This window comes from Erythrolamprus reginae, chromosome 10 (genome assembly GCF_031021105.1).
Source record: "Erythrolamprus reginae isolate rEryReg1 chromosome 10, rEryReg1.hap1, whole genome shotgun sequence".
In the NCBI taxonomy this organism is placed as follows: Eukaryota; Metazoa; Chordata; class Lepidosauria; order Squamata; family Dipsadidae; genus Erythrolamprus; species Erythrolamprus reginae.
In genome coordinates, this window is record NC_091959.1 from 1,949,325 (window position 1) to 1,971,443 (window position 22,119).

Below are 22,119 nucleotides of genomic sequence, written 5' to 3' on the forward strand. Positions count from 1 at the left end.
GAGCAATGGTAGCTCCTCTAAATGTGAAATGTTGTTTGTCTTATTTGTCTTAAAAGAAAAATCAATATATATATATATATATATTTTTAAAGGCCACGCTTGCCACCTGGACGGCTGCTTGGAAAGGAACAAGAGTTGGAAGGGAACATTGGAGGTCATCTAGCCCAACCCCCTGCTCCAATGGGAGAGACCCTATATCAGTGATGGCGAACCTTTTAGGTTATGACCTATAAAGCCCTTCATGGCATGGGACCAGAATATCTCTAGGACCGCCTTCTGCCGCACGAATCCCAGTGGCCGGTTAGGGCCTTCTCCGGGTCCCGTCGACCAAACAATGCCATCTGGTGGGACCTGGGGGAAGAGCCTTCTCTGTGGTGGCCCCGGCCCTCTGGAATCAACTCCCCCCCCTCTCGGAGATTAGGACTGCCCTCACCCTCCTTGCCTTTCGCAAGCTCCTGAAAACCCACCTATGTCACCAGGCATGAGGAAACTGATATACACCCCTTAGCTTCATGTTTGAATATGTAATTTTGCCTTCCTGGGTTGTTTTTAATCCTAGAGGGGCTTTTGATGAAAGAATAAAGACCTGACTGCTTCTCCTTTGGCCTCCTGTGGAATTATTGGGTGAATTTTTCTCTCAAACTCTTGCTTGAACGGGGCTGGACTAGAAGACCTCCAAGGGTCCCTTCTTCCAGCTTGGTTATTTTTTTTAACTCTTTCCTGCCGGTTGATGGCTTTGGCCCTTTCCTCTGGGGGGGGGGGGAACCAGTCCAGAAGATTCCCCCCCCCCTCAAAAATATGCCCCCAAATTTCCCTGAGGAACCGTTTCCCGCCATTCTTCTCCTTCGCACCTCTGAGGAGGGAGGGGAGGGGCCAGAAAGTCAAGATGGCGGCCATGGGAGCCCCGGCCTTCTGCTGAAGGAGCGACTTTCCCAAGGGGCGGGGCTCCGGGGACACGCCCCCCTCTCGGCCTGCAGGTGCCCCGCCCACTTCCTCCGCTAAGAGATACATTGTTGCAGCGTCTTTCTTTCCCTTTTCCCCCCTTTTCTCTCTCCTTCCTTCCTTCCTTCCTTCTGGCTGGGGCGATGGCGGCGGCGGCGGTGGAGGGTCGCGTGGCCCGGCAGGAGCGCGAGGTGCGGGGCCTGGCGGCCGAGGTGGCGCGGCTGAAGGAGGCCTCCGCCTGCGCTTCCCCCGAGCGGCCGGGCCCGGAGCTGCGGGCGCTGCGGGAGGAGAACGAGAAGCTGCGCTACCGCCTCCTCCACCTCCGCCGCAGCCTGGCCGCCGAGCGGGCCCGACAGGTGGGTGACAGCCCGCGGCTGCAGGGGGCACGGACTGCACGACCCATCGTCCCCAGCCCCCTGGGGGAAAAGGCAAAGCGTCTCCCACTATCCCCCGGCCTAGAGCGGGAGAGACTACAGGTCCCGTTATCCCCTGCCCCTTGGGGGAATTGGCAACACGTCTCCCACCATTCCCAGATCTAGAGCAGGAGAGACTGCAGATCCCATTATCCCCTGCCCCTTGGGGGAATGGGCAATGCATCTCCCACCATTCCCCGGCCTAGAGCAGGAGAGACTGCAGATCCCATTATCCCCTGCCCCTTGGGGGAATGGGCAATGCATCTCCCACCATTCCCCGGCCTAGAGCAGGAGAGACTGCAGATCCCATTATCCCCTGCCCCCTGGGGGAAAGGGCAAAGCGTCTCCCACTATCCCCCGGCCTAGAGCGGGAGAGACTACAGGTCCCGTTATCCCCTGCCCCTTGGGGGAATTGGCAACACGTCTCCCACCATTCCCCGGCCTAGAGCAGGAGAGACTGCAGATCCCATTATCCCCTGCCCCTTGGGGGAATGGGCAATGCGTCTCCCACCATTCCCAGATCTAGAGTGGGAGAAACTACAGGCCCTATTATCCCCAGCCCGTTGGGTGAATGGGCAATGCGTCTCCCACCATCCCCTGGCCTAGAGGGGGACAGACTGCAGGTCCCATTATCCCCTGCCCCTTGTGGGAATGGGCAATGCGTGTCCCACCATTCCCAGACCTAGAGAGGGAGAGACTACAGGTCCCATCGTCCCCAGCCCCCTGGGGGACTGGGCAACGCGTCTCCCACCATCCCCCAGCTTAGTGAGGGACAGACTACAGTTCCGGTCATTCTCAGAGCCTTAGGGAAATGCACACTTGACCGTCCATCATCCCCTAACCTAGAGAGGGCACAGATTGCACCTCCCATCATCCCCAGCCCTTTAGGAGAACGGGGACTGCAGCTCCCATTGGCCACCTTGCAATAAACTCTGAAATCCCTGCTGGTTTAATTCCATTGTGCGAATTAACGGTCTCGCCTTTTAACCAGGACTTTCCGGAGAGCAGGAGCGAAGATGCCCCGAGAAATCAGGAAAGGGGGAAGACGCCGAGAGAGCCCCGAGCTGTGGATGGGGGGCCACCAGAAGTAGGTGGTTTTTCTGGGGGGGGGGAATGCTTTTTGCTGGGGGTGGGAGGTTGGATGGATGAGCTTGAAGAACCCACTAACAGCCCATTTCTTTCCCTCTCCTTTTAAATTGGGGAGGGGTGTGTGTGTGTCTTTCAATGCCCCCCCAATCTATATGGTGGGGGCTGCCTAGTCCTCTCCAAGATGTTGGGTGGTCCAGGTTATGCTAAGCTTCTTTGGAAAGACAAGACTTGGCGCCATGGTGTAAGTGTGACACACAGGTGTTCCTTTCAGAGTCTACCTGGCCACAGGTAAGGTCTCTGCCAGGTGCCTTTTTAACCATTCCTGCAGGATCTGACCTTCATCCGGAGCAGACTGGAGCTCTACGAAGAGCTGAAAAAGGAGAGCGATGCGTCTCTCCGCTCCAGAACATCCAACCAAAGTCAGACTATCCAAGTCACGCTCTCCGATGGGAAGGTGACAGGTGGACAGGCTTGGAAGACAACACCATACCAGGTGGCCATCGACCTCAGGTAAGCTTGGGACCGTGTTTGCGGACATTTCTGAGAATGCAACCCAGTTCCGCTTGTGTAGCTAAAATCTGGGATGGCTGTCATTATAAATCTATCTGGTTGATTAAGAAATAAACGTAACAACTTTAGTCTTTTCTACCTATGATCTATAGCTTGATTTACATTTTAGGAAGATGGTGAGCAGAGGTAGAACCACAAGTAAAAAAAAAGATCACAAGTGGATCTTCAGTACCTTAAAATATCACAAATATAACCTAAAAAGTTACCAATTTTGAGTGCTTGTAGATGAGTGGAGGACAACTCCCAGAATTTCTTGGCCAACATAGCTGGCTAGGGAATTTGGGGAGTTAATGCCCACCTCCTCTTCAAATGCCCAAAATTGAGAAACACTGCAAGGGCATTGTTACACATTTATATTTTAATGCTTCTTGTCTTATCCCTTTCTCTGCAACCACAGAATTAAACTCCCAGTGCAGTCCAAAAGAGATTATCTTGAGTCGTAGTGGGAGGGGACTGTTGGGTTATTTTATTTTATTATCTATTTTTGTTTATCTATCTATCTATCTATCTATCTATCTATCTATCTATCTATCTATCTATCTATCTATCTACCTACCTACTTATGTAGCTATCTCGCAATCTATCTATCTATCTATCTATCTATCTATCTATCTATCTATCTATCTATCCATCCATCCATCTACTTATCTATCTAACTATCTATATCTATCTATCAATCATACATATAGAATTTAGAAATATTAGAAATGACTGTTTTTAAACTAAATTGGGTTTTTAGATTGTTTATTTTTAGTTATTATTGGATTTCAGAATTGTATTGTTTTTAATATGTTGTAAACCTCCCCAAGTCCTCGGAGAGGGGTGGGATTTAAATCCTATTATTATTATTATTATTAAATTTATTTATTTATTTATTTATTTATTTATTTATTTATTTATTTATTTATTTATTTATTTATTTATTAAATTTGTATGCCGCCCCGTGATAGAAACAATGATAGTGATAGAAACAATGTACAATACAAATCTATTATTATTATTATTATTATTATTATTATTATTATTATTATTATTATTATAATCCCAACTCCTTCCAGACCCTGGGCGGCGTACAACATATCAAAAACAATATAAAAATAATCTAAACCCCATTATTTCAACTATGGAGCAGCTAATCTTTTGGCCTCTCTCCACTGCCTGCAGCCGGGGAGTTGCGGACCATGTCGTCATTGCCCGAGTGAACGGGGAATTGTGGGACCTCGACCGGCCGATGGAAGGAGATTCCACCTTGGAACTGCTGACTTTTGAGAACGAAGATGCTCAGGCGGTAAGTCGCCATTTCCCCCTTTTTCCCCCCTGCAAAACACTTGAAGGCAGAAGCTCTGATGGAAAGAGGACAAACCATGTTAGAAAGGCTCCTCCCATCTTGGCTCTGCGGAACAGGCTAGCTTTCCCGATGGATGTGAGGAACTTCCTTATCTGGGATGGATGCTGGTGCTACAGGGTTTGTGCTGATGTGTCTGTTTAATTTTAGCAGCCCAAATAGCAACTGAAGAAGTTTAGGTAGCATAACACGTGAATTAACAAGGCCTCTTGTTTGCCCGGTAGGAAAAAAAACCCCATGAAATTAAAATAATTTGACATTGGGGGCATGGACCACAGTTCTATCTAATTTGGGGTGGATTTTATGGTTTATGTCAATAATAACAAACTATAATATGGTATACATTAGTTAAATTGTGAATTTGTATATGGGGAGTACCTACCTATGTCATGTATAGGTGATATAAAATTGGAGCTGGTGACCCTTTGAGAGCTGTATGCAACAAAATTTCATTTTTAATGTATGCCAATTAATGTACATTAAAGTGACAAAATTATTATTCTGTTCAATTTCTATTCTGTTCTTATTCCTTTTTCTGTTCTATTTTTCCTATTCTATTCTATTCATATTCTCTGTTCTATTCTATTTCTGTTCTATTCTAATTTCCCCTATTCTATTCTATTCTGTTCTATTCTTTTCTAATTTTCCCTTATCTAGTTTATTTTCATTCATATTCTGTATTCTACTCTAGTCTAGTTTACTCTACTCTACTTATTTATTTATTTTTATGTTCTATTTTTTTCTCCTCTGTGCATCTTGGATTGATGTTACTCTGATATTGATAATTATACGTCCCTGGTTCTACAAACCAATCCAACCCAATCTTGACCTTCATTGCTGTGGGTTCTTTCTCTCCCCTTTTTCTAGGTTTATTGGCATTCCAGTGCCCACATTCTTGGTGAAGCCATGGAAAAGTACTACGGGGGATGCTTGTGTTATGGGCCCCCCATCGAAAACGGCTTCTATTATGACATGCACATGGAAAACAGGTATATTCCCGAGTCTTTGGAGAAGGGCGACATACAGAATACATCCGGGTCCGCCTTCTGCCACACGAATCCCAGCGACTGGTTAGGTCCCACAGAGTCGGCCTTCTCCGGGTCCCGTCAACTAAACAATGTCGTCTGGCGGATCCCAGGGGAAGAGCCTTCTCTGTGGCGGCCCCGACCCTCTGGAACCAGCTCCCCCCTGAGATTAGAACTGCCCCCACCCTCCTTGCCTTTCGTAAACTCCTTAAAACCCACCTCTGCCGTCAGGCATGGGGGAACTGAGACATCTCCCCCGGGGCCTATACAATTCGTGTATGGTATGTTTGCGTGTATGTTTGGTTTTAAATAAGGGTTTTTAATTATTTTAAACATTAGATTTGTTATATGCTGTTTACTACTGTTGTTAGTCTACGGAGAGGGGCGGCATACAAATCAAATAAATAAATAATAATAATAATAACAACAACAACAACAACAACATTCTGCCAGCTACTGTGGTGCATGAAATATGCAGCTGGACCCACCAATTTAAAATTCTTCTTTTTCCCCCCAGAGGAGTGTCCAGTACAGAGTTGCTTTCTCTGGAGAACATTTGCAAGAGTATCATCAAGGAGAAGCAACCTTTTGAAAGGCTCGAAGTCCGAAAAGAAGATTTGCTAGAAATGTTTAAAGTAAGTCATAGAAACATAGAAGACTGGCGGCAGAAAAAGACCTGGTCCATCTAGTCTGCCCTTATACTATTTCCTGTATTTTATCTTACAATGGATCTATGTTTATCCCAGGCATGTTTATATTCAGTTACTGTGGATTTACCAACCACGTCTGCTGGAAGTTTGTTCCAAGGATCTACTACTCTTTCAGTAAAATCTCACGTTACTTCTAATCTTTTCCCCAACTAACTTCAGATTGTGTCCCCTTGTTCTTGTGTTCACTTTCCTATTGAAAACACTTCCCTCCTGAACTTTATTTAACCTTTTAATATATTTAAATGTTTCGATCATGTCCCCCCTTTTCCTTCTGTCCTCCGGGCTATACAGGTGGAGTTCATGAAGTCTTTCCTGATACGTTTTATGCTTAAGACCTTCCACCATTCTTGTAGCCCGTCTTTGGACCCGTTCAATTTTATCCATCTCTGTTTGTAGATGAGGTCTCCAGAACTGGACACTGTATTATTCCAAATGTGGTCTCACCAGCACTCTATATAAGGGATCACAATCTCCCTCTTCCTGCTTGTTATACCTCTAGCTATGCAGCCAAGCATCCTACTTGCTTTCCCTTCTGCCCGACCACACTGCTCACCCATTTTGAGACTGTCCTGCGTTTCTGAAGTTCACAAAGGAGTTCCCCTTGGAGGTCTTCTAGTCCAACCCCCTGCTCGAGTAGGAGACCCCTTGTCATTTCAAAGAGAGGGTGGTTCAGTCTCTCTTTGAAAGCCTTCAGTGGTGGAGCACCCACAACTTCTGTTCCATTGTTTGATGGCTCTCGCCGTTAGGAAATTCCTCCTTAGTATCCGGTTGCTTCTCTCTTTGGTTAATTAGCCAGCCGTGTGCGGCAGCTACCAAAAAAGCCAACACAGTTCCAGGCTGCATCAACAGAGGGAGAGAATCAAGATCTCATGAAGGGTTAATGCCACTTTATAAGGCCTTGGTAAGGCCACACTTGGAATACGGTATTCGGTTTTGGTCGCCACGATGCAAAAAAGGATGTTGAGACTCTAGAAAGAGTGCAGAGAAGAGCAACAAAGAGGATTAGGGGACTGGAGGCTAAAACATATGAAGAACAGTTGCAGGAACTGGACATGGCTAGTTTAATGAAGAGAAGGACCAGGAGAGATATGATAGCAGTGGTCCAATATCTCAGGAGTTGCCACAAAGAAGAAGGAGTCAATCTATTCTCCAAAGCACTTGAGGGTAGGACTAGAAGCAATGGGTGGAAACTAAACAAGGAGAGAAACAACTTAGAGCTAAGGAGAAATTTCCTGGGCAGTTAGAACAATTAATCAGTGGAACTCCTCGCCTCCAGAAGTTGTGAATGCCCCAACACTGGAAGTTTTAAAGCAGGTGTTGGATAACCATCTGCCTGAAGTAGTGTAGGGTCTCCTGCCGAAGCAGGGGGTTGGACTAGAAGATCTCCAAGGTCCCTTCCAATTCTATTGTTGTTCTCTATTTGGTTTTGTGCTACTGAAATGATAAGGCAAAACCTGTCTTTTTATCAACATACTGCTTAGTTATTTTCAATGATTTTCAGAGGGTGTATATTTTAGTGTATCGTTTAATTAGTGTTTGGTAAATAAAGATATTATTGTAATAGGACTGTTCGGATTATACCACATTTATCATACTTGTCAATATATATATTTGCACTCATTTTTCTCTGTCAATCCTGATCGTATAATTGTAGTCTTTTATTCCCTTTATATTTATTTTATGTTGCTGTTCTTTGACCAAATGCATAAATAGAATTTTAAAAATCTCTAATAATAATTCACAGCTTCTCCAAAAAGAGTCATAGAATGTCTCGGAGCAGAAAATTATTCTGTGAGTGGTTAGCAGAATAGCAATCTTTCCCAGTTGGTATCTTTAAAATTGTTTGAATTACAGATCTCCTAATTCACAACCAACATGGCCAGAAGTCCAGGTGTGAAGCGGTCAAGGATAGAAAACATGCCCCCCCCCAAAAGGCTAAGTGTCTGAATATTTATTTTTCCAATTTCTTTATTTCTCTGCACAGTACAACAAGTTTAAATGCCGGATCCTGAATGAGAAAATCCACACGCCGACCACAACTATATACAGGTAACTAGATGTATTTGATTTTATGTGTTAAAATAATAATTTCTCTTAGCTAGAGAGGAGACGCATGTGGAGTAAATTTTGGTTAAGTTTAAGCAAGTTACGATGTTGCTGTGGAAGTTTAGAGCTGTTTCAGTGTAACCATGTTTATTCGTGGTGGGTAAAGTGGCTATTAACTCGGACATAGTTAACAATTCCACTGGTCATCTAATAGGTGCGGCCCCTTGATTGATTTATGCAGAGGGCCCCATGTGAGACACACTGGAAAAATAAAGGCCTTAAAGATAACTAAGGTAAGAAAGATTTTCGTGAGTAGAAATTGAACTGACAGTCAGGATAAAATTCCAGACTCAATTCAAAGCATTGGTCACCACCAATAAGAGCCATGTTTTGTCAATCTTGGGAACTTGGAAGGGATGTGTAGACTTCAACGGCCAGAATTCCTCAGCCAGTTTGATGAATAATACACTGCTCAAAAAAAATAAAGGGAACATTCAAAGAACACATCCTAGATCTGAATTCAATTCAATTTAATTCAATTTATTAGATTTGTATGCCGCCCCTCTCCGAAGACTCGGGGCAGCTCACAACAATGATAAAAACAATATTCCAGCGAAAACAAATCTAATATTAAAAAGCACATAAAACCCTATCATATTTTTAAAAAGCAATGAATGAAATATGCTCATTGAGTACTTTGTTGTGCACAAAATTGAATAATAACAACAATAATAATAATAATAATAATAATAATAATAATAATAATAATTTATTAGATTTGTATGCCGCCTCTCTCTGAAGACTCGGGGCGGCTCACAACAATGATAAAAACAATATTAAAGTGGCACAAATCTAATATTAAAAGAAATAACTAAAAATATTAAAATCAAAGAACACATACATACCAAATATAAGGAGCCTGGGGGAAAGGTGTCTCAACTCCCCCATGCCTGGCGGTATAGGTGGGTCTTGAGTAGTTTACGAAAGACAGGGAGTGTGGGAGCAGTTATAATCTCCGGGGGGAGTTGATTCCAGAGGGCCGGGGCCGCCACAGAGAAGGCTCTTCCCCTGGGGCCCGCCAGATGACATTGTTTAGTCGACGGGACCCGGAGAAGGCCAACTCTTTGGGACTTTATCGGTCGCTGGGATTCATGCGGTAGCAGGCGGTTCCAGAGATACTGTACTCTGGTCCAATGCCATGTAGGGCTTTAAAGGTCGTGACCAACACTTTGAATTGTGACCGGAAATTGATCGGCAGCCAATGCAGGCCACGGAGTGTTGTAGACACGTGGGCGAATCTGGGAAGCCCCACCATGGCTCTCGCGGCCGCGTTCTGCATAATCTGAAGTTTCCAAACACTTTTCAAAGGTAGCCCCATGTAGAGAGCGTTGCAGTAATCGAACCTCGAGGTGATGAGGGCATGAGTGACTGCGAGCAATGACTCCCTGTCCAAAATGTGAAATTGATTGTCCATCAGTGTTGCTTCCTAAGTGGACGGTTTGATTTCACAGAAGTTTGATTTACTTGAAGTTATATTGTGCTGTTTAAGTATTCCCTTTATTTTTTTGAGCAGTATATAAATATAATGATATATAAGTAGGGTGTATCCAAAATGAAGATTATGTGTTGAAACATCAAGAAAACCTGAGCCGTTATGTCACCTTTGTTTTCTGGGAAGGATTTAGACGAAGGTTTCTGTCTTGGCAAATTTAAGATGTTTGGACTTCAACTCAGCTGCCTGGGGGATGCTGGAACTTGGAGTCCAAAGCCTCAAAAAGGTTGAGAAACACTGGTTCAAGGGTCCAGAGAAGCATAGCGGTCCATTATTTCTCAAACTCTTAAATCATCGTTTTCCTCCACTTTTTAGTGAATTTTTGTTTGTTTGTTTGGGGCCATTGTTTTGCGTTATTAGAATTCGTCGACCTATTGGGAGGGGAAGTCCAACATGGAAACCTTACAACGGATCTACGGAATCTCTTTCCCGGAGGCCAAAATGATGAAGGAGTGGGAAAAATTCCAGGAGGAAGCCAAAAAACGGGATCACAGGAAAATCGGCAAGGTGGGAAAATCTCAAGCGAAGCTTTTCTTATGGGGCCTGAAAACCATCCAGATTTATGACAGCCAAGAGGCCCTTGTCAGAAATGGGGGGCGGGGGCTTTAAGTTTGGGGGCTGTTGTGCGTCCATTGTTGCCTTTGAGAATGACACAACTTCACCCTTTCCAGAAGGTTGATTGTGGTGCCTTTAGGGCTCTCTTGAGCTGGTTTGTTTGCTTGCAGAAGTCTCACGATCCAACTAGGTGATACCTTCAATTTTAGGAGGCAGTAGGGTTCACAAGAAAAATATTTCTTGTCTTGGTAAAGCTGACTTTCCTTTTAACTTTGGCTGACTGTTACAGGAACAAGAACTGTTCTTCTTCCACGACCTGAGCCCTGGAAGCTGTTTCTTTCTTCCCCATGGAGCTTTTATTTACAATACCCTTGTGGATTTCATCAAAGTAAGTGCAGCTGTAGAGCAAGTGTTTCCCAACCTTCAGAACTCTCAGAATTCCCCGGGCAACTCTAGAGCCGTCATAACCAAACACTACTCGTTGTGTCTTTCTTTGTTTTTGGAACCCAACAATGGTTACGTAGAAAAATGAAGTACAGTGGTACCTCGTGATACGAACCCCCCGTGATACGAACATATCGAGATATGAACCCGGGGTTCGGAAATTTTTTGCCTCTTCATACGAACTTTTTTCGACTTACGAACCCACCGCAGATCGCAAAATGGCGCTCTGCTGGGCGCTGCCACCCGGCTGTCACCTTTTGAAACAGCCGGGGGACTTCTTGGCGTTCTCCCGAACCCGAACTTTTCACGTTTGGGTTCGGGAGGCCGCCGAGAAGCGCCGCCGCCCACCTGTCACCTTCTGAAACAGCCGGGCACCGCCGCGCGGCGGAGCACCGTTTTTGCAATTGGCAGCAGCGTTTTCAGCCGATCTGGAGGCTGAAACGGAGGTGGGGAATCCCAATAGGGAATTCCATGGGCGGAGCTTTGACGTCATAAAGACGTCCTTCCTGTAGGCCACGTTTTGGCCGAAAGAGCCCAGTGGAGCACCATTTTGTGATTTGCCACCCCCTTGCACGCATTAATCACTTTTACATTGTTTCCTATGGGAAACATTGTTTCGTGTTATGAACTTTTCGCCTTACGAACCTCCTTCCGGAACCAATTAGGTTCGTAAGACGAGGTATTACTGTATATATAAAGCAGACATACCTTTGGTCTGACTTGGTCCTTCCGATTTGCACGTCTAGCATAAAACATGAACTTTTAGGGACATCAAATCAAAGGTAGTCTGCACCTATAAAGGGGTACGTTTTCTCCATCACCTGTTCAACACCTGGGCTGGGATGGAGTCTGGAATCCAAGGAGGAAGGGAGGGACAGCCTTCTAGAGGACAAAGAGGCAACCCAGCTTGGAACATTTGGTAGGCAAGAAGGCGGTGAAGGTTGTCCTTCCCTAGTAGTTCACAAAGTATATCTAATAGTTCTGCCTAGTTGCTTTAGCCTGGCAAGATTCTGTCTGTAGGATCAATAAATAAGCCACTCAGCAGTATCTCCATGTGTCGTACTTGTGTTTTTGGGGCCCGACACCGTCTTCAATCTTGTACAGGAAGAGTATCAGCGGCGGAACTTCATGGAAGTCGTTTCACCTAATATCTACAACAGTAAACTTTGGGAAACTTCTGGACACTGGCAGCATTACAGCGAGAACATGTTCTCTTTCGAGGCAGAAAAAGAAACCTTTGCCCTGAAGCCCATGAACTGCCCCGGACACTGGTGAGGGCTCCTTTGTCTCTTTCCCCAGCAGATTGTAGAATTGGGCCTTTAACATGGGGGTCCTTTGACCCCGGGGGACAGGGGGAGGGTTCTTCCACCGATTATATGTCAAAATCCCATCTCCGTCGGTTGAGATGAACGTTGGCCGACTTCTCTCCATCTCTCGCAGCCTGATGTTTGCCCATCGTCCTCGGTCTTGGAGGGAGATGCCCCTGAGACTGGCTGATTTTGGGGTCCTTCACCGTAATGAGCTTTCGGGGACCCTCAGTGGTCTGACGCGAGTCCGACGTTTCCAACAAGATGACGCTCACCTCTTCTGCACAATGGAGCAGGTGGGTCACTCCACCCGGGATTGTTCTGACCTAGGTGTTCCCAAACCACCAAGCGGACTCCTTGCCCCAACAAACCCCCCTTTTTTATTAAGTTGCTGTGAATTCTTCTCATTCACTTCCAGTAAAGTCTTTCAAAGGTAAATTGACATTCACAGACCTTGGAGAGCTGCCAGGCCGGTATCTTCAAAACTTGGCCAGGAGTTTCTAAGAACCAATTAAGCCAACTAATTCTCTCCTGCAAACTCTCCTCCCCATTCGCTCCTCTTTTATTCCCTAAGGGAGGGGCTGTTCATCGTCCACCTATGGCCTTACTTCCAAGTCAAGCCTGTTCCTTAATTGTTCCCTTCGTCTGGCAACTCTGCGCATGCGCACGCTGGAAACAGGCTCCAGCTGTTTGCCTGTCTCGCAGATGTCTGATTCCAAAGGCAGCTGATAACTGCCAGATGGCCTTGGCCCTCACTCTGCCTCGGATGCAGAGCACTCGTTAGCACTTTCCCCAGACTCTAGGAGTGGCCCATTTTCCTCCACAACCTCCTCACTGTCCGAATCTACTGCCAGCTGTGCTGACCGCTGGTGGACCACAACAGGGGAACTGTTTTTAGGAAAATACCAGTCCTTTTCATCTTTGACGTTCCTGCTGATGGACGTCTGTCCCTTTCAGATTGAGGAGGAGATGAAAGGGTGTCTCCACTTCCTGCAGTCCGTCTACGCCGTTTTTGGTTTCACCTTCCAGCTGCATCTCTCCACAAGACCCAACAACTTCTTAGGGGAGAAGGAGATCTGGGACCAGGCGGAGAAGGTGAGGGGGGCAGGGTGCGTGGAGGACCGGGGCACAACACCAGCGGGGATTTTAACCATCATCATCATCATCTTCTCCTTCTTTCCAACTTCAGCAACTCCAGAACAGCTTGGATGACTTTGGGGAACCTTGGAAACTCAATCCAGGTGACGGGGCGTTTTATGGGCCCAAGGTTAGTGAACAGCTCTGGGTTCTAACCAGAATCTTGCCCGTCAATCCAAACTCCATTCTGCACAGGTAGTCCTCAATTTATGACAGCATTGGTACCAGAACCTCCATCGCTAAGCAGTGAGTTGCGTCGAATTTTATGCACTGTGCTTGTTAAGCCAATCCAACTTCCGCATTGATGGCTTGTCTGAAGCCTGTTAGTTGCAAATTTATTTTTTTATATTTATTTATTTAGGGGTATTTAGGAGTAGCGCGAGTCATTTTGGGGGAGGTAGCTTTGAATGGTGGTTAAGCGAACAATCCCAGATCAGGGGCTCCGTATAATTTTGTCCTTTGCAGATCGACATTACAATCAAAGATGCCATTGGCCGATACCACCAGTGTGCTACTATCCAGCTTGACTTCCAGCTACCCGTCCGGTTTAATTTGACTTACGTCGGGTAAGTGTCAGTGACCCAAGACTGAAGACCCTTCCTCCTCTTCAAGGAACAGCTGAGGAATTGAAGGGGCTTTGGAAGGGTTTTGCAGGAAAGGCTGTGATCCAAGAGACTAAGAGAAGCTAGAACAGGAAGGGGTGGCAAGGTGAGGGAGACAAGGTGGTAGTAGTCAGGTGAGGAAGCATAAAAGTAGTTCAGATGTCTCGATAGAGACTTATTTAGGCAGTTCCTGAATGCCCTTCAATCCAACTGTGTTTAATTAATTGATTTTGACTTAATTTGACTTATCCTTGTTATTCTAATCTAAATGTTTATTTATTCTATTATTATACTTGTCATTCTTGTTATTCATTCATTCATTCATTTATTTATTTATTGGATTTATATGTTGCTACAAGGATTAGAGAAACGTTTGATATTTGAGTATGGGGGGACTTGGGGTGCCTGGTGCTCTCTGAGCTTGGTGTTTTTCTTACAGATGCTTCATTACCCAACTAGGGAGTGTCATCATAAGGAATTTTTCATTGGGCAAAGAGGAAGGATAGGAGCAGTAGGAACCCCAATCCTTAGATTTATTTATTCGTTCAATTTTCTTTTTAATGCTGCCCTTCTCCTTAGACTCAGGGCGGCTTACAACATGTTAGCAAAAGCACTTTTTAATAGAGCCAGCATATCACCCCCACAATCAGGGTCCTCATTTTTCCCACCTCGGAAGGATGGAAGGCTGAGTCAACCTTGAGCCAGTGATGAGATTTGAACTGCTGATGACCTACAGATCTATAGTCAGCTTTAGTGGCCTGCGGTACAGCACTCTACTTGCTGTACCATTTGATGACAACGTTCTTAAAAGCTCTCTAAGTAGCAGGAAACTCAGCCTTATTTGGGCACATTGCACGATATAAAAAACAAACCCAAATGAAAGGGCAGCGAAAACAAAGTTGAAATGTTTTCATTCATTTTGCTTTCCAGAAAAGACGGCAACGACAAGAAGAGGCCCGTGATCATCCACCGAGCAATTCTGGGCTCCGTGGAGCGGATGATGGCCATCCTGGCAGAAAATTACAGTGGGAAATGGTGGGCGGCTGCTCTTAGGGAGTAGGAGGAAAAGGCTAGGTGGTCGCGGTGACATTTAAAAATGGTTAACCTCGGCCGTTCCTCTTCTCATCCAGGCCTTTTTGGCTCTCCCCTCGGCAAGTCATGGTGGTTCCCGTTGGTTCTACCTGTGATGAATATGCCCAGCAGGTAAGAACAGAAAGAGAAAGGAAGAGGGAATTTGTGGGTTTGTATATGGCTGTAAGGTGGGAAAAAACACCCTGTCTCCACGCTTTCAAATGTAGTTAGTCAGTTACCTATCTATCTATCTATCTATCTATCTATCTATCTATCTATCTATCTATCTATCTATCTATCTATCTATCCTGTCTGTCTGTCTATCCTGTCTGTCTATCTATCTATCCTATCTATTTAGATTTCTTTCTTTCTTTCTTTCTATCTATCTATCTATCTATCTATCTATCTATCATACATATAGAATTTAGAAATATTAGAAATGACTGTTTTTAAATTAAATTGGATTTTTATAGATTGTTTATTTTTAGTTATTATTGGATTTCAGAATTGTATTGTTTTAATCTATCTATCTATCTATCTAGATTTATTTCTTTATTTCTTTCTATCTATCTATCTATCTATCTATCTATCTATCTATCTATCTATCTATCTATCTATATTTCTATGCCACCCTTATCCCTATACTCGGCGGCTTACAAAAACAGAAAAAAAATACAAAGTATAAGAAGGGGAAATCTAAACATAAAACGAATACTAGAACTCCAAAGTTATAAAAACCAGACAGTCACACTCATTCAAATCCACAATCCTACACTCATCCCCAGGCCTGCTGGTGAAGGTAAATTTTTAAGACCTTGCGAAAGGCCAGGAGGCTAGTTGTGGTGCTCCAACCTGGAAGGTGTTTTAAGAAGAGATTTTTAATACATAGCATAAAATTAAAATAATAATAATATATGCAGTGTTATCTTCATTTTAGAGGTCAAAAGGGTTTTGTTGCTCTCACTGTTTTCTGTTGGAGATGGGTCCAAATAGCTCTTTGAGTGTTTAAGGTTCCCTACCCCAAGGGTTAGATTATATGACCTCTATGATCTCTTTTAAATCCGTTGTTCTGTTGCTTTTTTAATCTTATATGTTATACCCTTGTTCTGCAAAGCCATCGGGCTATAAAAACAATAGCCGGAGAGGGGCGGCATACAAATCTAATAAATAATAATAATAATTTCTTCATGCTTAGGTCTGCAGTGAGGCTTCCGAAGCTGGACTTATGGCCGATGTTGATTTGGACCCGAGCTGCACATTGAATAAGAAGATAAGAAATGCACAGCTGGCTCAGTATAATTTCATTTTTGGTAATCTATGCTATGTTGTGTTTTTAGCATTAATCTGGCTCTCGCGTGTGTCCCAAGTCTGCAAAATAAGTGTGGTAGAATTGTTAAATCATGGGAGGGGATGAGAATAACCATATAGGGTTAGGAGAAGTTATGGCAGTAAATCTTAACCGCACCATGTAAGTCTCTTTCCCAAGTTTTATGAAAAGGAAATGCCATTAATAATAATAATAATTTATTGGATTTGTATGCCGCCCCTCTCCGTAGACTCCGTATGTCTTGCAACCACAGAGGCAGGTCTCCACTTGAGCTGGGAGTTAGGATCTTAAGTTATGTTAGCCATTAAGCAACTCATCACATGGCCAGCCTAATTTTATAACTTTTTTTGGCAGGGTTACGAAAGCAAATAATGGTCGTTAAACAAACCCGGGATTATTGTTTTTTATGAATGCTGGTTTCCAGCAAAAAATTATCATAAGTTGTGTTCTTGTGACTGCAGGCCACTATAAATGGCCCTAAATAGTGGCCGGTTGCCAGCAGCCAAACCTAGTCACAAATATGAGTCACACCTTTCTTGAAGTCTGCAATTTTGGCCACTAAGTGAGTGGTTGTTAAGTCAAGGACTTATCTGTAAATGAGAACTCTCAATTTAGATAGAATAGAATAGAATTAGCCAAGTGTGATTGGACACACAAGGGATTTGTCTTTGGTGCAGAGGCTCTCAGTGTACAGAAAAGAAAAAGATACATTTGTCAACAATCAGGAGGTACATTTAACGATTGTCATAGGGGTCAAATAAGCAATCATGAAAAAAATCATTATTCCTATCACATGGGTGAGAGGAATAGTGAAAAAAAAACTACTGTAGTAGTAGTGCAGACAGTAAACAGTTTGACAGTGTTAAGGGAATTATTAGTTTAGCAGAGTGATGGCGTTTGGGAAAAAACTGTTCTTGTGTCTAGTGCAGTGTTTCCCAACCTTTTTTGAGCCGCGGCACATTATTCATATTTTCAAAATCCCGAGGAACACTGAAAGGGGGGGGGGGGCGGGGCAGGGGGGAGGGCTAAAGAAAAGTTTGGACAAAAAACCCCTCTCTCTTCCTCCCTTTCGCTCTATTTCTCCCTCTTTCTCTTTTCCTTCCTTCCCTTCTTTCTCTCTCTCCATCCCTCTTTCTTTCTTTCTCTCTTTTTTGCTCTCTTTCTCTCTCCCTCCTTCCCTTCCTCTATGTCTTTCTCTCTCCTTTGCTCTCTCTCTCTCTCTGTCTCTCTTGCTATCTCTTTCTTGCTTTTCTCTCTCTCTTGCTCTCTCTCTCTCTTTCACTGTCTTGCTATATGTCTCTTTCTTTCTCTTTGCCTCTCTTGCTATCTCTCTTTCTTTCTCTTTCTCTCTTTCTCTCTCTGTCTCTCTTTCTCTTTCTCTCTCTCTCTGTGCCTCTCTTGCTAAGTCTCTCTTTTTCTCTTGCTATGTCTCTTTCTTTTTCTCTCTCTCTGCCTCTCTTGCTATGTCTCTTTCTCTGCCTCTCTTTCTTGCTCTGTCTCTCTCTCTCTGCCTCTCTTGCTATGTCTCTCTTTCTCTCTCTCTCTTTCTCTGCCTCTCTTTCTTGCTGTCTCTTTCTCTGCCTCTCTTGCTATGTCTCTCTTTCTTTCTCTCTCTCTCTGCCTCTCTTATATGTCTCTCTTTCTTTCTCTCTCTCTCTCTCAGCTGACTGCAAGCGGGAGCCCTGACGGCGGCAGCTGGACATGCTGCTGGACACCGTATATGCCAGGCCCGCAGCGCCAGCATGTACGACGTCTAGCAGCACGTCCAACCGCCACCGTCAGGGCTCTCGCTTGCAGTCAGCTGAGAGAGAGAGAGAGAGAGCGCTCCCTCTCGCCGCCGCCATCTCCCCACGACTGCCTGCGGCCACTGCGGCCGCCCCCGCCCCCCGCTCCCATCGCCAGTGCCCTCCCGCCGGGCCACAAAGGAAACTTGCCGTCGACGCAGGAGAAGCTCCAGCTGGGCGGGGCGCTGCCGGTACTTCCTCTTGGGGCTCCCGCTCGCAGCTGTCAACCGGCTCCTGCTCGATGCCGCGGTTTTCGGCGCTCTCCTGCTGGGTCCCAAAGAAGGAAGGCGGGGAAAAGGCGCGAAGAATAAAGCTCTCCTTCTTCCTGCCTTCCTTCTTTGGCGCCCAGCAGGAGAGCGCCGAAAACCGCGGCATCGAGCAGGAGGCGGGGGACAGCTGCGAGCGGGAGCCCCAGGACGGAAGTACCGGCAGCGCCCCGCCCAGCTGGAGCTTAGCGGCACACCTGGCCATGTCTCGCGGCACACCGGTGTGCCGCGGCACACCGGTTGGGAAACGCTGGTCTAGTGGTCTTGGTGTGCAGTGCTCTATAGCGATGTTTTGAGGGTAGGAGTTGAAATAATTTGTGTCCAGGATGTGAGGGGTCAGTAAATATTTTCACTGCCCTCTTTCTGACCCATGCAGTCTACAGGTCCTCAATGGAAGGCAGGTTGGCAGCAATTGTTTTTTCTGCAGTTCTGATTCTCCTCTGAAGTCTGTGTCGGTCTTGTTGGGTTGCAGAACCGAACCAGAAAGTTACAGAGGTGCAGATGACAGACTCAATGATTCCTCTGTAGAACTGGACCAGCAGCTCCTTGGGCAGTTTGAGCTTCCTGAGCTGGTGCAGAAAGAACATTCTTGGTTGTGCTTTTTTGATGATGTTTTTGATGTTAGGTGACCATTTTAGGCCTTGAGATTTGTACGACTTAAAATGTCCTTGAAAGACAGTGGTTTGAAATAACTCCTGACAGTGCAATATTTTAAATGCTACTCTGTGCTATCCGGGCTTCTAAAAAACTCAGTCTTTTAATCTCGTTTCCTTGCAGTGGTTGGAGAGAAGGAAAAAGCAGCCAACGCCGTCAACGTACGAACCCGGGATAACAAAATTCACGGAGAAGTTTTGGTTTCTTTGGCCCTTGAGAAACTACAGAACCTGAAGGCCTCCCGTACTTTGCACGCAGAAGAAGAATTCTAGTTGTTGCCAACAAAGGATGGAAAAAACCCCTGAGTGATTGTAGTTTACTTGGCGCCAAATCTCACACATTACAATAAGCCTTACATGCTGGAAATTCAGAAATGTGGAATTGCAGCCTTGGATTGCTAGACGTTATCCAGAGTTGCGACATTTCCAGTCACCAAAAGATGGTGGATGCCAGTGCAAACACAGTGCAAAATTGAAACCACTTTTAGATTCCTTTGGCTGTTTGCGTGCATGTTTTAATATTTTTTTAAAAAAGGAATCAGAATTCCAAAGAAAACTGGATCTCCTAGAGCAAGGGCTCTCCAAACTAGGCCACTTTAGTGGACTTTAACTCTCAGCGTGGCTGGCTGGCAAACTCTGCAGTCGAAGTCCACAAGTCTTAAAGTGGTTAAATTTGGAGAGCCCTGTCCTATAGTGTAAGAGATTCCTTTTGTGGATACAGTGGTACCTCGGTTCTCGACCACAATTTGTCCCAGAAGTGTGGTCGAGAACCAAATTAATTTATCCCATAGGAAATAATGGAAATGGATTTAATTGGTTCCCAGCCCGTTGACTTGCTGGGAACCAATTAAATCTATTTTATTTCCTATGGGATAAAAAATCTGAGGAGCTCTATAGTCTAAGCGCTCCAAGCTGCAGGTTGGGGGTGTGTGCTTCGTCTTGTTATCTGTAGGCAGCTGCACCAACTTTCTCCTTCCGGGGGAAACGGCGGCAGTTTCTCTTCGAGGAGCAACAGCACCGGGAATGTCATGTAATGAAGGGAAGCTGCTGGAGCGGCAGCAACTGCTGAGATGGCTCCGGCGGCTTCCCTTCACCAAGTTGGTGCAGCTGCCTACAGGTAACAAGACGAAGCATTGAGGAAAGGAGCCCCCCGAAGCTGCCAGGATTGCAGCCGCCCTGGCGGTAACATTTCAGATCATTAACAAAATTTTCTGTGGCTGTTTGGTATCTGAATTTTTGTTCGGATACCGAAGGAAATTTTTGTTGAAAATTTTGTTCGGTATCCGAAATGTATGACAACCAAGGCATTCGAGAACCGAGGTACCTCTGTATTTATTTATAAGTGTGGATTGCTGCTATTGATTGTGGAGAGAAACAGAAATATTTAGAGACTGAGCTGCCATCTTTCGTAGGCATCTTTGTAAAACCGTGTTAGTTTATCTGATATAAGCAGATATAGGGTAAAATATGGATGTAGAATGAAAGGCAAAGTAATTAAGCATCAGGCTAGAAACCAGAAGACAAGAGTTCGAATCCTGCCTTAGACATGGAGCTCGGAGGGGGTCTTAGAGCCAGCCAGCCCTAGGAAGGTGCCAAGGGAAAAACTATTTCTGAAAATCTTGCCAAGCAAATTGCTGGGTATTTGCCAGAAGTCAACGTTGACTTTAAGGCACCATCATATCCAGAAGCAGGGAAGCCTCTGATCTTTCCCTCAAGTTCAAAGTCTAAATTCTTCCTAAAAGGAACACTTGTGAAGTGGTTGCAAAAGAGGGAAAAATCCACATTCATACTTTTATTTTTTGGAGGGATGCTCTCTGCAAGGAAGGAGTCCTCTCAAAATGAGTTTATTCATTTTGCCATCTTGCTGCTGTACGACATGCGGATTTGCACTGGGGAACTTGCAGATATGTTCCTGGCAATGCCTTATTTACACTTTGCTTTCTTGAAGGGGAGGGGGAAAAAAAGCAGGTTTGTGTCCTCCGGGGTTGGTTATCTCACTGGGGAGTTTCTAAGAAAACCGCAGAAGATTCTCCAAAGCTGGAGATTTTAAATTGAGGGATGGCAGATGTAGAGGGCTTTGCCTCTTTGGCCGAATAAAACTAAAACATCCATCCTGCTATCCTCTCTACCGGCCTCTTTCTTTTGGAAGTTACAATTTCTTGTACCTAACATTCACATTTCGGTTTTAAAAATAAACCCACAAGAGAGAAAAATATAAAATATTATAAATGTATGTCCAGATAACATGTATTTTTGCTTCATTTCTCACACCCAGGAAAAACCCCTATTATAGGCTCTGTCTTGGCATTCTGTCACTCTCTGCTGGTTTGTAATAGTAAATAATTTTAAATACTCCACTCCATCCTTAATACCTGTAGGCAGGATTATTAAATAACACCAATGCTTGGTGCTAACCTAAATTTGTTCGATGTAGCAAGGAAACAGTACTACAGTGGTACCTCGAGATACGAGTTTAATTCGTTCCGGACCTGGGCTCTTAAGTCGAGCAGCTCTTATCTCGAACGACTTTTCCCCATAGGAATTAATGTAAATAATTTTAATTGGTTCCAGCCCTCAAAAAACTCACAAAGTTAGTCTAAATTATGCAGAAAGACATGTTTTTAATGAAGAAATGTACATGTACATATAAATGAATAATGAAGTTTCTTTCACTTAACTTGTAAACTTTCTTAAACTTTTAAATTTACATATGTTCAACTTCTCTGCCACCCAATCCTGTAGGACAGAGGTCCCCAACCCTTTTTGCACCAGGGACCGGCTTTAAGCGATCAAGAGAGGAATGGGTGAATGAATGGACGGAGGGTGGGAAGGAAGGAAGGAAAGAGGGAAGGGACAGGAACAGAGGAAGGAAGCAAGGAAACTTATGAAAGGGGAGAGTAAGAGAGGAATGAGTGAAGGGAGGGAGGGAGGGAAGAAGGTGGGAAGGAGAAAGAAAAGAAGAAATAGAGGAAGGGAAGGTAAAAGAGAGAAAGAAAAAGAGCAAGAAAGAAAGCTGCAAACACCCCCCCGAGCCCCCCAGGCCGGCTGCAACCTTTTAAAACACGCGCGCCGCTTCGCAGCTGTCTCCTGAAGCCGAACGCGGAAGTTAGTGTTTGGCTTCAGGAGGCAGCTCCTTGGCGCTTGTATCTCGAATTTGGGCTTGTAAGTAGAACAAAAATATATCTCCCCTCCCAGCTCTTATCTCGAGTTGCTCTTAAGTAGAGCAGCTCTTATGTCGGGGTTCCACTGTATAGGCTTTGCTTTTTCATAAAAAGGGTGTC

General features: G+C 44.9%; 2 protein-coding genes across 3 annotated transcripts in view; both read left to right on the forward strand.

The window, feature by feature from the left end:
- Window positions 1–22,119, forward strand: part of MTMR10 (myotubularin related protein 10) — a 780,230-nt gene that overhangs the window by 435,564 nt on the left and 322,547 nt on the right. The gene's annotated exons all lie outside the window — the stretch shown is intronic.
- Window positions 989–20,955, forward strand: LOC139173613 (threonine--tRNA ligase 1, cytoplasmic-like). Of its 2 annotated transcripts, XR_011560054.1 has the most exons (20): window positions 989–1,298; window positions 2,347–2,442; window positions 2,773–2,954; window positions 4,179–4,302; window positions 5,227–5,348; window positions 5,902–6,019; window positions 8,079–8,143; window positions 8,355–8,433; window positions 10,053–10,199; window positions 10,537–10,635; window positions 11,796–11,962; window positions 12,132–12,294; window positions 12,956–13,093; window positions 13,188–13,265; window positions 13,601–13,701; window positions 14,668–14,772; window positions 14,868–14,940; window positions 16,004–16,118; window positions 18,963–19,302; window positions 20,143–20,955. XR_011560054.1 is itself a non-coding variant. In XM_070763608.1 (19 exons), the coding sequence occupies exons 1-19, from the start codon at window positions 1,086–1,088 to the stop codon at window positions 19,109–19,111; spliced, it is 2,334 nt and encodes a 777-aa protein (XP_070619709.1). In that variant the 5' UTR covers window positions 989–1,085; the 3' UTR covers window positions 19,112–20,955. The 2 variants fall into 2 exon arrangements, 1 of the variants encoding a protein (XP_070619709.1); XM_070763608.1 differs by having other exon boundaries at window positions 18,963–20,955.

Coding starts and splice junctions, on each gene's coding strand:
- LOC139173613 (XM_070763608.1), top strand. CDS start 1,086: ATGGCGGCGGCGGCGGTGGAGGGTCGCGTGGCCCGGCAGGAGCGCGAG. Junction 4,303..5,226: donor AGAACGAAGATGCTCAGGCG/GTAAGTCGCCAT, acceptor CCCTTTTTCTAG/GTTTATTGGCATTCCAGTGC. Junction 6,020..8,078: donor ATTTGCTAGAAATGTTTAAA/GTAAGTCATAGA, acceptor TTCTCTGCACAG/TACAACAAGTTTAAATGCCG.